This window comes from Rhinatrema bivittatum, chromosome 2 (assembly GCF_901001135.1).
Source record: "Rhinatrema bivittatum chromosome 2, aRhiBiv1.1, whole genome shotgun sequence".
Classification (NCBI taxonomy): Eukaryota; Metazoa; Chordata; class Amphibia; order Gymnophiona; family Rhinatrematidae; genus Rhinatrema; species Rhinatrema bivittatum.
The window spans coordinates 406,555,796-406,571,161 of record NC_042616.1 but is presented as its reverse complement, the minus strand read 5'-3'; the positions used below and the strand labels follow the sequence as shown (position 1 = coordinate 406,571,161).

Genomic DNA, 15,366 nt, shown 5'->3' with positions numbered 1-15,366 from the left:
AGCCTGACTCACTAAGACCATTCTCACATTTTGTGTCTGCAAGAAAAGAGCTTGATGAATCAGACCCTTGTAATCCCTGAATGAGTTATATTAAATAGCTCATAGTCAAGTCACAAACTTCTTGTCATCCATTATCTGCAAACTTAGGGGTACATTTTAAAAGACAGCACGCGCGATTCCCCGGCCTGGAGCCATTTCGGAGGCCTCAGCCACGCCCCCAAAATGCCCCCAGGCCGGAACCACGCCCCCAGACACGCCCCGAAACACCGTGTCACATCTGACATGCCCCTGACATGCCCCTGCACGCACCCCAGGCAAGCCCCAGGACTTACGCACGTCCCGGGGTTTATGCGTGCCGCCGAGCCTATGCAAAATAGGCTCGGCGCGCGCAGGGGGTTTTAAAAGGGTTACGTATGTACCTTGTGTGCGTAACCCTTTTAAAATCTGGCCCTTAGACTCCCATCTCATTCTACCAGTTCTTCTTGAGCATATCACTCAGATTACTTAGATAAATTGGCCAGATACAACTAAGATATCCTTTTTCCCACCAATTGGGGCTTATATAAACTAAAGTTTTTCTCCCTTGTTATGCCTTTGGGAAAATCTATATTTACAGTTCACTCCCCCATGGAATGTTTGCAGAGTACACTTTAGAGTCACCACTCTGCTTATTGATAATATCACAGATTTGCAAATATCTAAAAAAATGTGTTGATTTCTAATTTTATAATTGTAAATCAAATGCTGAAAAGCATATATCATATCATAAAAATACAGATACCTTAGATATCTTGTCCAAAGGCTACCAAATATTGAATAAATTAGTAAAGCATTCCAATAGGCTCTCAGAGTGTAATCATAATGGAGACAGTGGTAAAATATAAATACAGCCTTCCTAGTATAAAATGATCACAAGATACCATAACTCCCATAACTATGAGTTATCATGTAGCCATGATCAACAAATTCTTGTGGCATCAGGCAAAATATTTCTGTAAGCTACATTTGTCTCATTAGAGATTACTCTATTTAAGTAGACACATGCTGGCTTGGCTTAAAACCAGTCTACCATTGGTGCCATTTGTTCTGCTTAATAGTAGGGCTGAAAATCCAGTAGTGAGAGGGCCCTGTTCCCATAGGATTATTGCAGTGTTTGATGCCCAACTCTCAGTTTGTTGTTTTGTCATACAAATTGTGTAACTATTTTGTTTAGCTTCAAGAAAAAGGAGTTAGACCATTGTTTCTCAGCCCCTGGTCTGTGAACTGGTCCCAGTCTGCAGCATCATTTTTCCCAGATTACAGAGCAGCAGTGATAAAGGAACTTAAGTGATGTACATGCTTTTTTATTTCATTCCACCTTCCCTACTTGGTGCCTATCAGAGTGGCTTTTTCTTAGGCACTTACACCCTATGGGGTGACATAAAAAATAACCTTCAAGCTTTTTTTTTTTAGCTGCCCTGCAGGTCATGTCACATTTGTCCCATAGGGTGCATTACCAAAGAAACATCTTTTAACTGCTCCACAGGCAGGAAAGAGTAGAAGCATTTGCGCCATTGGCCATGCAGCTGGAAGAAGGAGGAAAAGGAAGCATCATCCGGGATTTACGGACAAAGAAGGAGCAAAAGCAGCACTGGCCCATGTGGACAGAAGAAAATGGAGTCCCATTGGTTGAACAAATCTAAAAGAAGAGGCAATTGCCACTGTAGCGTTCAGGTCTGGGAAGGCAGTGAGTTAGAGAGAGCGCGAGTGAGATATATGAGTGAGGGAGAGTGAGGGAGTTAAAAACTTCTCAGCTTTAACCCTCTGGTAGGGAGACCTTTCACCACAACACTTCCATATGCACCAAATGTACCTTCCATATGCACCAAATGTACCTTCCAAATAGATGTCGTCATTTCCAGGGACTTTGCTTTATTTCAGAGTAGAAAATATAGCAAGTAGTTACAGCAGATAACAATCTATTTACAGTCAATTAAAGCCAGGTGCACTGAATAACATTTTTATTCCTCTTGCTCTGCCTCTCTGCTTTGGTGGACAGAGTGTCCAACCCCTTCAAGTTAATGTTAGACAGCAGCTATCAACTGAACAAAAAACGTGATTCTTCCTTTCCCCACCCACTCCAATGGGGTCCTAAACATGGTAATTACTGACTCCACTCAGATAGTTGGTATTTTGGCCAGAATTTCCACATCCGCATTTAATAATGGAAAAGGTCTATAAAACGGAGCCAACAATGGATACAATCAGCATTTCTGGCAGAAACTCAGGTAGACATCCATTTTCTAGAGAATATCTGAATGTCCAAAACTGAAGTGACTAGGAGGCTTCCATCATAGATTTTTGATGCTCCTTTCTCAAAGATTACATTGAATCAGTATATATGTGCTTATATGTTAATTATATACATTGCATATATTCTTGAATATACAGGTATTTGACTGTCTCGACGCTTTAGCTGTCAATCTTACCCTTTATTCCTTACCTGCTCTAGTCACTTGGCCATGTCACTCCTATTGTGCCTTCTTTGCCACCTTACCTGTATTTCTCATAGAAACATATAACATAATGGCAGATTAAGACCATATAGCCCAGACAGTCTGCCCATCCACACCTCTCAATTAGCTTAGAACATAAGACATGTCACACTGGGTCAGACCAAGGGTCCATCAAGCCCAGCATCCTGTTTCCAACAGTGGCCAATCCAAGACACAAGTACCTGGCCCCTGTGACATTTCCTGCCAGTATTCAAAATAGCGCCGATCGCCTGCCAGTATTCAAAATGGCACCGGTCACCTTTGCCCTCACTATGTCACAGGGGCACATGAGGGTAATTTGCTAGTGTGGCGGTTACTACCCTTAACCAATAAGCTTGATATTTTGGATGCAACTCCCGCATTGTTTTCTGCATCAATGGCAAGAGGTAATGGGGAACTGGTCTCAAACAGCAACCAACAAGGGTCCTGACTTAAATGGTCTGGGCAACTGATAATTATAAAGGTGACTTGTTTGGAGCAGTAGTTACTACCTGAAGCTTGCTGGCAGACTGGATGGACTGTTTGGTCTTTTTCTGCCATCATTTCTATATTTCTATGACTTGGAGGTTCAATGAAGCAAGAAGAAATTGCAGAGTCAAAAATTGATAGTTTAAAAAAAATCAATGAATGTGACTTCATCTTGAAGTGAAAATAAAATCCCCACTGCATTTCTTATTTACTCCAAGAATCTTTTGCTCTTTCAACAAGGTGTTCAGACAGAATGGTAGCCATAGTGTCCCTGTAGTTCTTTCAAAGTTAGATAGTCTCTATTAACCAGGCTCAAAGCTGGAGGATGACAACAGGAGTCAAAGTCCTGCACTGATGATGGTACCAAGGGTCTTATAGAATCACAATCTACCAAATGGGAGGTGAGATGCTGCAGTTGGCCTCTGTTGTCTGGCTCTGTGGTCCCATCAGCTTCTCCTTCTATTCCCTGAAGATCTAATCTGACCATGGGAGGTGGGAAGCGAAAGTGGAAGCGGTTCATGGCGTTTCTACTTTCTATCACATTTCCAGCTTGCACTTGCATGGTTCTAGCTGAATTACTAGCCAGTGCCAGAGGAGGAGATGCCAGGAACCGATCGGAGGATCCTGAAGATGTGTTCTGAGGAACATCTTGAAAGGAACAGTTTTTTCGCCCCATGCTGCCTCCTCCAGCTCTGTGCCCTATGACTGCCTCTGCAGAAAGAAGCGGGGAGTCAACCTGTGTACCAGGCGAGTGAAGAGCCCCATATGATGGGCTGCCTTCACTGCTAGAGCTCTCATTACTGAAGGGCTCATACGTAAAATAAATCTGGCAGGGGTCAATCTTGAAAGAGTTGGAAGAGTGGAAGAAGAAGTAGCCTTGATTTATGAAACTGGACATGGACTGGCCACTGGTCTCCCGAGGGACTGTTGGAAGAAATGACTCCTTAGGGAGGGACTTCCTTGGTGCAATCTCTACTGGTGAGATTTCTGGCTGCACTTCACCTGATGTGAAGAAGGATGGGGTGACTGGAGAGGCCAGCCATTTCTGAAAATAAAGGGAAGCAAATAAAAAAGTTAACAGATGGACTGATTTTCTGGGAGATAAACCTATTCATCTCTTGAAGGCTGTATTATTTCAGAAGTCCTAAGAGAGGTGGATTTCAACATGAAATAATAAGTCATTGATTTCACAAACTGCTGTTATACGCTAAATATGTTGAGTCAACTGTAATCCTTATTAGGCTGGAATTTGTAACCTGGTCCTAATACAAAAATAAAACTTGAAAACAAAAAAATTATATCTCCACTCTTGTTTCCAGACTGAAATAACAGAATTGGACAATAAAGGAAAATTGGTTCTTACCTGCTAATTTTCGTTCCTGTAGTACCACGGATCAGTCCAGGACAGCTGGGTTTTGCCTCCCCACCAGCAGATGGAGACAGAAGAAGACTTTGCGGACTCTGTCCTATACCCCTGAGGTGTCACCTAGTGTCTGCCAGTATGATTCAGTACCCAAGCAGAAAAACAGATACAAAAACCCATAACTACCAACCATAAAAAACCACCTCCCTCGCAGAGCAGAGGATATGAAACACTACATAAACCACATGTAACAAATAACATATGTTGACAACAGACGGAGCCCCAAAAGGGACAGACAAAAAAACTTGCATAGAAGTTGACCAGCCACCAGCCGAGTGGGCTCTCCTTCTTCTTCCCGGGCGGGCGTCTGGACTGATCCGTGGTACTACAGGAATGAAAATTAGCAGGTGAGAACCAATTTTCCTTTCCCTGTAGGTACCCAGATCAGTCCAGGACAGCTGGGATGTACCAAAGCTTTCTTAACCGGGGTGGGACTGAGAGAATCCCGCTCGGAGCACATTGGCCCCAAAGGAACCGGGTTCCGGAGCCCGGACATAAAGTCGATAATGTCTTGCAAAGGTATGCGGAGACCGCCAGGTGGCCGCCCTACAAATTTCCTGTGGCGACACCTGCTGGCACTCCGCCCAAGAAGTAGACTGCGAATGAGTAGAATGAGCCTTAAGGCCAGAAGGAAGTGGACGACCCTGAACCAGGTAAGCAGAGGAAATCGCCTCCTTCAACCATCGGGCAATCGTTGACTTAGACGCCTTCTGCCCTTTTCTGGGCCCACTCCACAGCACGAAAAGGTGATCCAAAAGCCGAAAACCGTTTGTCACCTCTAAGTAACGCAACAGAGCTCTCTTCACGTCCAACTTCTGCAACTCCTTTGCCTCTGAAGAAGAAGAGTCCACCCCCGCAAAGAAAGGAAGTTCCACGGACTGGTTCACATGAAAAGAGGACACCACCTTCGGGAGAAAAGAGGGAACGGTTCTCAAGGAGACTCCCGCCTCGGAGATCCGCAGGAAAGGCTCCCTGCATGATAAGGCCTGCAACTCGGACACCAGCCTAGCAGAAGAAACCGCCACCAGAAAAACCGTCTTCAAGGTCAGATCCTTCAAGTTCACCCTTCGCAAGGGTTCAAAAGGAGCCGAACAAAGCACTTTGAGTACCAGGTTCAACCTCCATGAAGGACAAGGACTCCGGACCGGAGGGTGAAGGTGCTTAGCACCCCGCAAAAAGTGAACCACATACGGGTGAGAAGCTGGAGGCAGCCCCGCACCTTCCCTCGAAAACTGCCCAGGGCCGACACCTGCACCCGCAGCGAATTGAATGCCAAACCCTTGGCTAGGCCTGCCTGTAAGAAATCCAGAACTTCTGGAATAGATGCCTTCGCGGGCTGCACACAGTGGTCGATACACCAGGACTCAAACACTCCCCAGACTCGGACATACGCCATAGACGTAGAAGTCTTGCTGGAACGTAAGAGCGTGGCCACCACCACATCAGAGTAACCCTTACTTTTCAACCGGCGCCTTTCATAAGCCATGCCGCTAGACAAAAGCTAACTGCCTCTGTGAAACAGATGGGCCCCTGCCGCAGTAACGTGGGAGACGGATGAAACCTCAGTGGACCGTCTACTGCCAGAGCCAAAAGATCCTCAAACCACGAGCGCTTTGGCCACTCCGAGGCCAGGAGAATCACTTTTCCGGCGTGCCTTTCGATGCGGCGCAGGACCTTGCCCACCAATGGCCATGGGGGAAACATATACAGGAGAATGGCCCTGGGCCAGGGGAGGACCAGGGCATCCACCCCCTCCGCCCCCGGTTCTCACCGCCGACTGAAGAACCGAGGGGGCCTTGGCGTTGCGGTGCATCGCCATCAGATCCATAGCTGGCGTGGACCACCGGTCGCACAGACGATGAAAGGAGTCATCGGAGAGTTCCCACTCCCCGGGATCCAGTTGGTGGCGACTGAGGAAATCCGCTTGGACGTTGTCCATGCCAGCAATGTGAGACGCCGCTATCCTGTAAAGATGTGTCTCCGCCCAGCGGATCAAAAGCTATGCTTCTGCCGCCACCAGATGGCTCCTGGTGCCGCCCTGACGATTGATGTATGCTACTGTCGTCGCATTGTCGGAGAGCACCCTCACCAACTTGCCCTCCACCAACAGGAGGAGGGCCTGAAGCGCTAAGTGAACCACTCTGGTCTCTAAGCGATTGATCGACCAGGAGGCTTCCTGCCTGGTCCATTGACCCTGGACCGCCGTATCCCTACAAACCGCTCCCCAACCAGAGAGACTGGCATCCGTGGTCACTACGGTCCAGCAGGGAGTCTCCAGGTCCATCCCCTGACGCAAGTTGTGCGGAGAAAGCCACCACTGCAGACTGGAACGCACCGCCCCTGACAGGGGAAGGACAGTGTCGTAAAGCTGCGAGCGAGGCTTCCAGCGGGACAACAAATCTGAGTGAAGAGGATGCATATGTGCAAATGCCCACGGCACGAGATCGATGGTCGAGCCCATGAAGCCCATCCTACGGCCTGCAAATAATCCCAGGCCGTAGGATGAGAGAGAGATTGGAAATCCGTCACCTGTTGCATGAGCTTCCAGACTCTTTCCTTCGTCAGAAAGACCTTCCCTAAGACAGTATCGAAACGAGCCCCCAGGAATACCAAGTTCTGAGAGGGGGTCAGATGGCTTTTCGCGGGGTTGACCACCCATCCCAAGGAGCCCAACATCCAGAGGACCCGCTGTACCGCGTCCCTGCAGAGACTTTCCGACTTCACTCGAACCAACCAATCGTCCAGTTAAGGATGGACCAGAATCCCCTCCCGTCGCAATGCGGCCACAACCACCACCATCACCTTGGTGAATACTCTGGGAGCCGTCGCCAGACCGAACGGAAGGGCGCAGAACTGAAAGTGGCGCCCCAGGACCGCAAACCGCAGGTATCTCTGATGGTCCGGATGGATGGGGATGTGAAAGTACACCTCCGACAGGTCCAGAGAGGCTAAGAACTCCCCCTTGTGCACCGACGCTATTACCAAGCGAAGCGTTTCCATCCGAAACCGGGGCACCTTCAGAGCATGATTTACTCGCTTCAAATCGAGGATGGGCCGAAAGGACCCGTCCTTTTTTGGGACCACGAAGTAGATGGAGTAGCGCCCATGCCGCAGCTGCCCTGCGGGCACTGGAACTATGGCCCCTAGATCTTGCAGGCGTTGCAGGGTGACCTGTACCGCCCTGCGCTTCTGGCTGTACGCGCAAGGGGACACTATGTAATGGTCCTTGACTGGCTGTGAAAAATCTAAGGCGTAGCCGTGCTCTATTATGCCTAGGACCCAATGATCGGACGTCAGTTGGGCCCACACCTCCCGGAAAAGAGACAACCATCCCCCGATCTTTGGAACGGAAGGGAGGGCCGGCCGCACTTCATTGCGTAGCCTTGGAGCCCCCATGGGACTGGGGGACACCGTCCCTGGCTGGGCGACGGCCCTGAAAGGACTGATTCCAAGAAGCCTGTTGGGGCGCGTTCTGACGAAAGGACGACCCGGTGGACCGAGAAGACCAGTACCGATGATTCTCCCGAGAACGATTTCACGGAGAAAAGGTACTTTTGGACTGGTGCCTATCCTCCGGCAACTGGTGAACCTTGTTCTCACCCAGAGACTTAATCAAATCATCCAACTGTTGCCCAAAGAGGAGCTTCCCCTTAAATGGCAAGGAACTCAGCTGCGCTTTTGAAGACGTATCCGCTGCCCAGTGCCTGAGCCATAGGAGCCTGCGGGCAGAAACCGCTGAGACCATCGTCCGGGCAGACGTCCTCAGGAGATCATACAGGGCATCAGCGCCATATGCAACTGCCGCTTCCAGCCAACTAGCTCGAACTGCTGCCGCGCCAGATAGGTCGGACTCAGCCTGCCAATCCTGAACCCAGCGGAGACAAGCCCTCTGGGCGAAGCTGGTACACATAGTTGCCCTGATTCCGAGGGCCGACACCTCAAAAATCCTCTTAAGCTGCAGCTCCAGCTTACGATCCCTGCAGGTCTTTCAAGGCTGTACCCCCCGTGACCGGAATAGTGGTCCTTTTGGTGACCGCGGCAACCGAGGAATCAATCTTGGGAAGCCTGAGGAGCTCCAATGCGTCTTCTGGGAGCGGGTACAATTTTTCCATCACTCATCCGACTTTCAAACCTAGCTCCGGATTGTCCCATTCCTTATACAATAAGTCCGTGATCGACCAGTGAAAGGGAAAGGAACGAGCTGGACCTCGGTGACCCACCATGACGGGGTCCATAGAACCAACCCTGGAATCCTCAGAGGGGACTTCAATAGCGAGCTCCTCCAGAATGACTGGTATCAGCGGCCCCAGCTCATCCCTACGAAACAGGTGCACCACCTTGGGATCATCACCGTCCGTCGCCTGGACTGCCCCCGGCTTGGCCGGCTGAGGGTGAAGCTCAGGATCCTCTTCCTGCCCGTCGCCTGGAGCCAACGGGGGCGCTGGATCGTCCTCCGATGAGTCCGATTGAGAAGACTCAGTCAGCCTTGACCGAGACCGGATGGTCCGACTGCCTAGACCGTTTCCACGCCGAAGTCTCCCGGGGCAACTTGGCGCGTGACCTCCGTCCCGACTTACGAGCTTTGAAGAACTTGCGCATCATGTCCACAAAATGGGAGAACGAGGAAGAAGAACCATCAGACTCCGGATCCTCCTCAGCTGAAGAAACCCCGGTTGGAGCTGTCGGCACCATGCCCCCGCCAGGAGCAGCCGGCCTCGGGGAGAGCGGAGGAGGAGAAGACCCCTCACACAGCGCATCAAGCGCTGCCTTCTCCTGGTCTCGGAAGGTCCCTAACAAAGCCTCCGAACCAGCACTCAGCTGGAATGGAGCCGGGTCCTTTTCCCTACGATCGGGCCTCCGGGGCTCCTGACGCGATCTGGAGCCTTGCCCAGGCTCCTTACCAAGCAAATCCTGTGAGGAGCCTTCCCCCCTAGAGAGACAGGCCATGCAAACCCCAGTGCGGGAAATCCACGCGCGCGCACTGCCACAGGCAGAGCAGGCCGCACCACGCGGCATATCCCCGGGCTCGATTTTTTGGCTGCTCGAAAAAAGAACCGCGGCATTCGGCACGATTTCCCGGTCCCCCACGGGCCGAAGAAATATCAAAAAAACGGCGAAGAAGCGGCGAAAAACGGTGAAAACAGAGCGAACACCCAGCCGGAAGAAGCTCTAACTCCAGGCAAGTTTTGAAAAGAATTTAGAAAATTTTTAAAATTTTATCATTTACCTGAAAAACGGCAGGCTGGCTGAGGGTGAGTGGCCGAGACCCCCGGCATCACCCTGAGCCACGGCAGAAGTAGGGTCCCCAACCCTCTGCTCTGCAGCCTCGATTACCAGGGGGGATGGTCCCTCCAGGACCTGACAACCCCCTGGGAGGCTAGACGCTGCACTACTTGCCTGCTGCAGAAATCTTCCTTTTTTTTTTTTTTTTTTTAAATTTAAAGGAACCCTGACCAAGATCCCTAACAAACCAAAAAAGCAGCACTAAGCTAAGAAGACCAAAATACCCCTAACTTAGCACCACCAAGAGACACTAGGCTTTGCACCTCCACCATCTGCTGGAGACAGAAGAATACTGGCAGACACTAGGTGGCACCTCAGGGGTATAGGACAGAGTCCGCGAAGTCTTCTTCTGTCTCCATCTGCTGGTGGGGAGGCAAAACCCAGCTGTCCTGGACTGATCTGGGAACGTACAGGGAACAGATGTTTTGGCTATTTTGAAGTTTATTTTTATTGTTCTTTTTACTAAGAATTCTCCTGTGAAGGATTCGTTTTTCTTAAATCCTATTTTTCTATTTTTATTTCCTTCCATCCCAGATGGGTAGGTTCAGACAACTCAGGTACCCTACTGGCTCTGAAGACAGAAGGGAATTCTCCTATAAGATTTATCCTCCATACCAATCTATTGCCAGCAGAAGTTGCCATAATACAGGCTGCCGTCTTCCCTCCCTGCCTGGCGCAAGTTTGTCATCTCTGTGGTACACCTGAAACCTGCTGGACTTGTCTGTTGTACAGTTTTTTTTCCCCTGTGGCTATCAACAGCATTAAACCTGGTAATGTTTTGTTTCAAGTTTTCCTGCAAAATGTCTTGTTTTGCTAAAGGTGACATTTCAAGGAATTAGTTGAAGATTTTGTAAAAAGGATATTGGTCAAGCGTTTTTCAGAATGTTTGGAAAGAAAAACAGAGAGCAGAAGGAGAAAAAAGAAAGAAAAGAGAGGAAGGACATAGATATGTGGTTTGCAAGAGTATAACAGGAAGGAGAAAGGGAGAGGGTGAAAGAGAAAAAAGAGGAAGAAAGATTAAATAGGAAAAGACAGAGAATAAGGACAGACAGAGAAGATGTGGATGAGAGTTAGAGAAAAAGCAGAAGAAGAATGACGGTGAAGTTCCATTTGCCTATTTTTCTTGTCTAATTTTAATGAACAGGCTTCAGCTCTCACTTGGCACTTCCTGAGAAGGTTCTGAGGTTTCACATCACTCATTCTTGTAGTTAAAGCTCACTTGTGAGCTCACGGATGACAAGTTTAGCTATGAAAACAACGCAAGTGCTATGCTTTAGAGGTATGTCTGTCTCCAGGGCACACTGGTTTCCATTTGATTCCTTCTGTGCTCTTCACTGCAATAAAACCCTGCCTCAGGCCTGCACCATGCCAAACTTGTCTCTCCTAGTCCACTTGATTTTAGCCACAGTGAACCTCTGAGTGTGGCCACTGACACATCCCCAGAATAAAAGACATCCCCTTCGCAAAAGCCATATCAAACATTTCCATATTTAAAAGGTCAACCATCCTCTGCCTCCCTTCCTCCCTGATATCAGTGGCCATGATGGCCAGCCAGCAGTGTAGGCACCCAGTAAGCACATGCTACTAGTCTCTGTGGCTGCTCTCTCTCGTCCTTTGCTCCCTTGCTTACAAAGGAAAAACATAGGATAGGGCATAAGGTCACCATGTCCCCATCCTGCTGGCCTGCCACTGCTCTGCTTATAGGTGACGTATCCCAAGAAACTGAGAGGAACCTGCAGGAGAGGGAACTAGAACTTGAGTGTTAGGTGATAGGTAGAAAACTGAGGATGAAAAGATAGATGAAAATGAACTTTAGCAGGTCAGAGAGGGTAGAGACAGAGAATAACCTAAGGGAAAGGAGAAGAGAGATGGAGAGGAATTCAAGGACAAGGAGAGATGAAGAGAACTCTGGCACAGGAGGATGGGGATGGGGAAGAGCATGAATGGGAGGATGAGAAGATGAAAAGAAACTTAGGGGGGGGGGGGGGGGAATGGAGATACCTAAGGGAGAGGAAGGGAAACACAGAAGATCCTGGAGGGAGGCGGAAGACAGAAATGGGAGGGGTTAGGTAGAGGAGAACTTTTGGGGATGGGGGTGACATGGAAAGAAGCCCAGAAGGGGCAGAAGGGAGAGGGAGGGGGAGGAAGAGAGAGAAAGAGAAGATGGGAAGATAAAAGTGAGAAGGGGAAGGAGTAGGGGTGATGATGCACTCAACCATCCGCACCATCCCTTTTTAAATTCTAAACCTGCCTATCTTTATCGTCTATGAAATTCAATTAAAATTCTTTTTCCATGTATGGCCAAATTGAAAAAGAGAGGAAATATGTTTCCTGTTCTTGCCTAAGCAGGAAATAGAACTTTTTTTTTTTTTTTTATAATAAAATAGAACTGTCCTATATAAAGCAGGCCACCCTCACCCCTTTTATTGTAAGAACTGATCACCATACCTGGAAATTTTCTTCATGCTCAGAATTGGCAGGATTAAAAAACTTGGCAGGGTCAGGAATGTGAAGATGCAAAATCCTCTTAAACCTGCCAAACGAGAAAAACACAGCAAAACATGAGGAGTAAAAAGGAGAGAATCCAAGAGAAAGAACAAGGGTAAAGTGGATTATTTGTGGGTTGTGATATCTTTTATTATACAAGAATTATTCAAAGATTCTCAAGCACAAATGGAGCCCTTCTTCAAATGTGAACAGAGGAGACCTTTGTGTGACCTTCCCATTTACAACATCTGTGGATAATTCTTATGTTGGTTCAACAGAAGAAATCACAACCTGCAAAGAATCCAGGAACCCATTTGAAGAGACAGCTGGACAAAGACAGATTGCTGACAGATTGGAAGAACATGTCAAAATGTGCAAAAAAGCTTGAAAGTCTGCTTGCAAACTTGTGAACAACTGTCTCTTTTGGCCAGGGGTTTTCATTTCCTGCAATTTCTGGAAGGGAGAGGAGGGTCACCAGAAAAATGATGCAGGAAAATAAATGAGTATGAAACAAGCCATGGGACACTAGCCAAAGCCTTCCACTTAGCACATTAGATACGAGTTCTACAGCTTTTGCACACAATCTTTTTTGTTTCTGGAGTTTTTTCCCCTTCCAGAAGTTGCCTCTCAGGCCGAAGATGCACTCTTCCAAAAATGTGCACAGAAAGAAACTGGCAGATTTTTCTGCATTTTTTTGTGGGCTGCTTCCCCCCGCCCTGCTCATCTATTTATTTATTTATTTCTATTTTGCCTATAATAACCAAGTTAGGTTAAGCGGATTTCAAAGTCAAGATAACAAAAATGGTTAAAAACAAAAATGACAGACAAAAACTATAGGTCAAAATTTAGTAGATGGAAATGCCTCATTAAAGAATGCTGCTTTTATGCAGTTATAGAACAATTTAAAATCCATTAGAACCCAGAATTATGGCTTTTTGACATTTAAAATTCAATTCAGTTTGTAGCATGCCTTCCCACAAAGGTGCTCAGGGACTGGCTCAGCATAATAAATAGGTATGTGCAGAGGGACAGCATACGTTGCATTCGGCATTCGTATTCGTCAGGGGGCAGATACGTTGCATTCGGCAAGGGGGGCCTTGATATGTTCATGGGTTTATTCTTATTCGTTTCCCAGCTAAAATTGAATTAACTACAACCCCCCACCCTCCTGACCCCCCTGCAAGACTCACCAAAACTCCCTGGTGGTCCAGCGGGGGGTCTGGGAGCCATCTCCTGCACTCACGCCGTCGGCTGCCGGTATTCAAAATGGCGCCGATAGCCTTTTCCCTTACTATGTCACAGGGGCTACCGGTGCCATTGGTCGGCCCCTGTGACATAGTGAGGGCAAAGGCTATCGGCGCCATTTTGATTACTGACAGCCGACGGTGCAGGAGATCGCTCCCGGACCCCTGCTGGACCACCAGGGACTTTTGGTAAGTCTTGGGGGACCCTCCTGACCCCCATAAGACTTGCCAAAAGTCCCTGGTGGTCTAGCGGGGGTCCGGGAGTGATTTCCTGCACTCGGGCCGTCGGCTGCCAGTATTCAAAATGGTGCCGATAGCCTTTGCCCTCACTGTGTCACAGGGGCCGACCAATGGCACCGGTAGCCCCTGTGACATAGTAAGGTCAAAGGCTATCAGCGCCATTTTGAATACTGGCAGCCGAAGGCCCGAGTGCAGGAGATCACTCCCGGACCCCCGCTAGACCACTAGGGACTTTTGGCAAGTCTTGGGGGACCCTCCTGACCCGTACATGACTTGCCAAAAGTCCCTGGTGGTCCAGCGGGGGTCCGGGAGTGACCTCCTGCACTCAGGCCGTCGGCTGCCGGTATTCAAAATGGCGCCGATAGCCTTTGACCTTACTATGTCACAGGGCTATCGGTGCCATTGGTTGGCCCCTGTCACATGGTAGGAGCACAAGATGGCGCCGGCCATCCATTGCTCCTACCATGTAACAGGGGCCGACCAATGGCACCAGTAGCCCCTGTGACATAGTAAGGTTAAAGGCTATCGGCGCCATTTTGAATACTGGCAGCCGACGGTGTGAGTGCAGGAGATGGCTCCTGGACCCCCCCCCTGCTGGACCACCAGGGAGTTTTGGTAAGTCTTAGGGGGGGTCAGGAGGGTGGAGGTTTTGTTTAAATTCGCTCCTTTAGACGGCCAAATAATTCGGTGAAGATTTGTTGTATTCGTGGGGAATCACGATACATTTCGCTTCCCCACGAATACAAGGAATATGGCCCTATATGTTGTGGATTACCAATACGTTGGAAATGAATGCACACCCCTAATAATAAATGTCACTAACAGATCAGGCGCGCTACATATACCAAATACATGAAAAAATATAAGTAGTTAATAACCTGTATAATCTGTTCAGTAAAGCAATGTTAAAGTAAATGTGTCAGGTTGGTCATCTGCTATTGCTTCAGAAGAGAGGGAATTCCAATGTGATGGGACAGTGTGACAATAGGCATGACAATGAATTCTTGATAATGTAGCTATTTTCACTGAAGGAAGCAAAGGATAGACTTCCTCAGAGGATCTAAGACAGTGCAATGGAAGGTAGAGAGCTAAGTGTTTTGAAAGGTAACCAGGACCCTGAACATGTAATCGTTTAAAAGCGAGTACTAAAACTTTGAACCATGAACGCCATTGGATGGAAAGTCAATGTACTTCATTTAATATGGAGGTGATATGTTCCCTCAATCTGCATCCAGATAAAATCCAGGCTGCCGAGCTTTCCACCAGTTGCATTACATGAGTAGTTTTTGATGGAGGACCTACATAAAGGCTATTATAATAGTCAAAGCGTGCTTTTAATAAATAAGCGCATGGGTCACCATCACTACATCTGTTTTACACAAGTAAGGACACAGCTGACATATCTAAGAGAAGGCAATGAGCTTCTAGCCATATTTAAAATATGCTTTTCTAAATTTAGGGTAGTGTCTAATGTAACCTCTAAACTCCATATGTGAACATTAATAGAGTGTGTTACTCTATTTAAGGACATAGAAATAGTTCTAATGGTTAAAGGCGTCGTAACCCCGCCCCTCCCAGAGCTTCCATTTTAGAGTGGTTAAGCAATTGTTTATTTCCAACCATCCAATTGCTGATTGTCTCTAAGGCTTTTGTTTACTTTTAATATAGTTTCTTCTTTATTTGAGCC

At 48.0% G+C, this 15,366-nt stretch overlaps 1 protein-coding gene across 2 annotated transcripts in view; it reads right to left on the bottom strand.

Moving 5' to 3' along the window:
* Positions 1-355: 355 nt before the first annotated feature.
* Positions 356-15,366, bottom strand: part of IL2RB (interleukin 2 receptor subunit beta) — a 100,806-nt gene continuing 85,795 nt past the window's right edge. For both annotated transcript variants that reach the window (XM_029590064.1, XM_029590065.1), the window contains 2 exons: positions 12,157-12,241; positions 356-4,047 (listed from right to left, as the gene is read on the bottom strand). In XM_029590064.1, the coding sequence (XP_029445924.1) occupies positions 3,247-4,047; positions 12,157-12,241 (886 nt within the window). In that variant the 3' untranslated portion in view covers positions 356-3,246. The remainder of the gene's footprint in view (positions 4,048-12,156; positions 12,242-15,366) is intronic.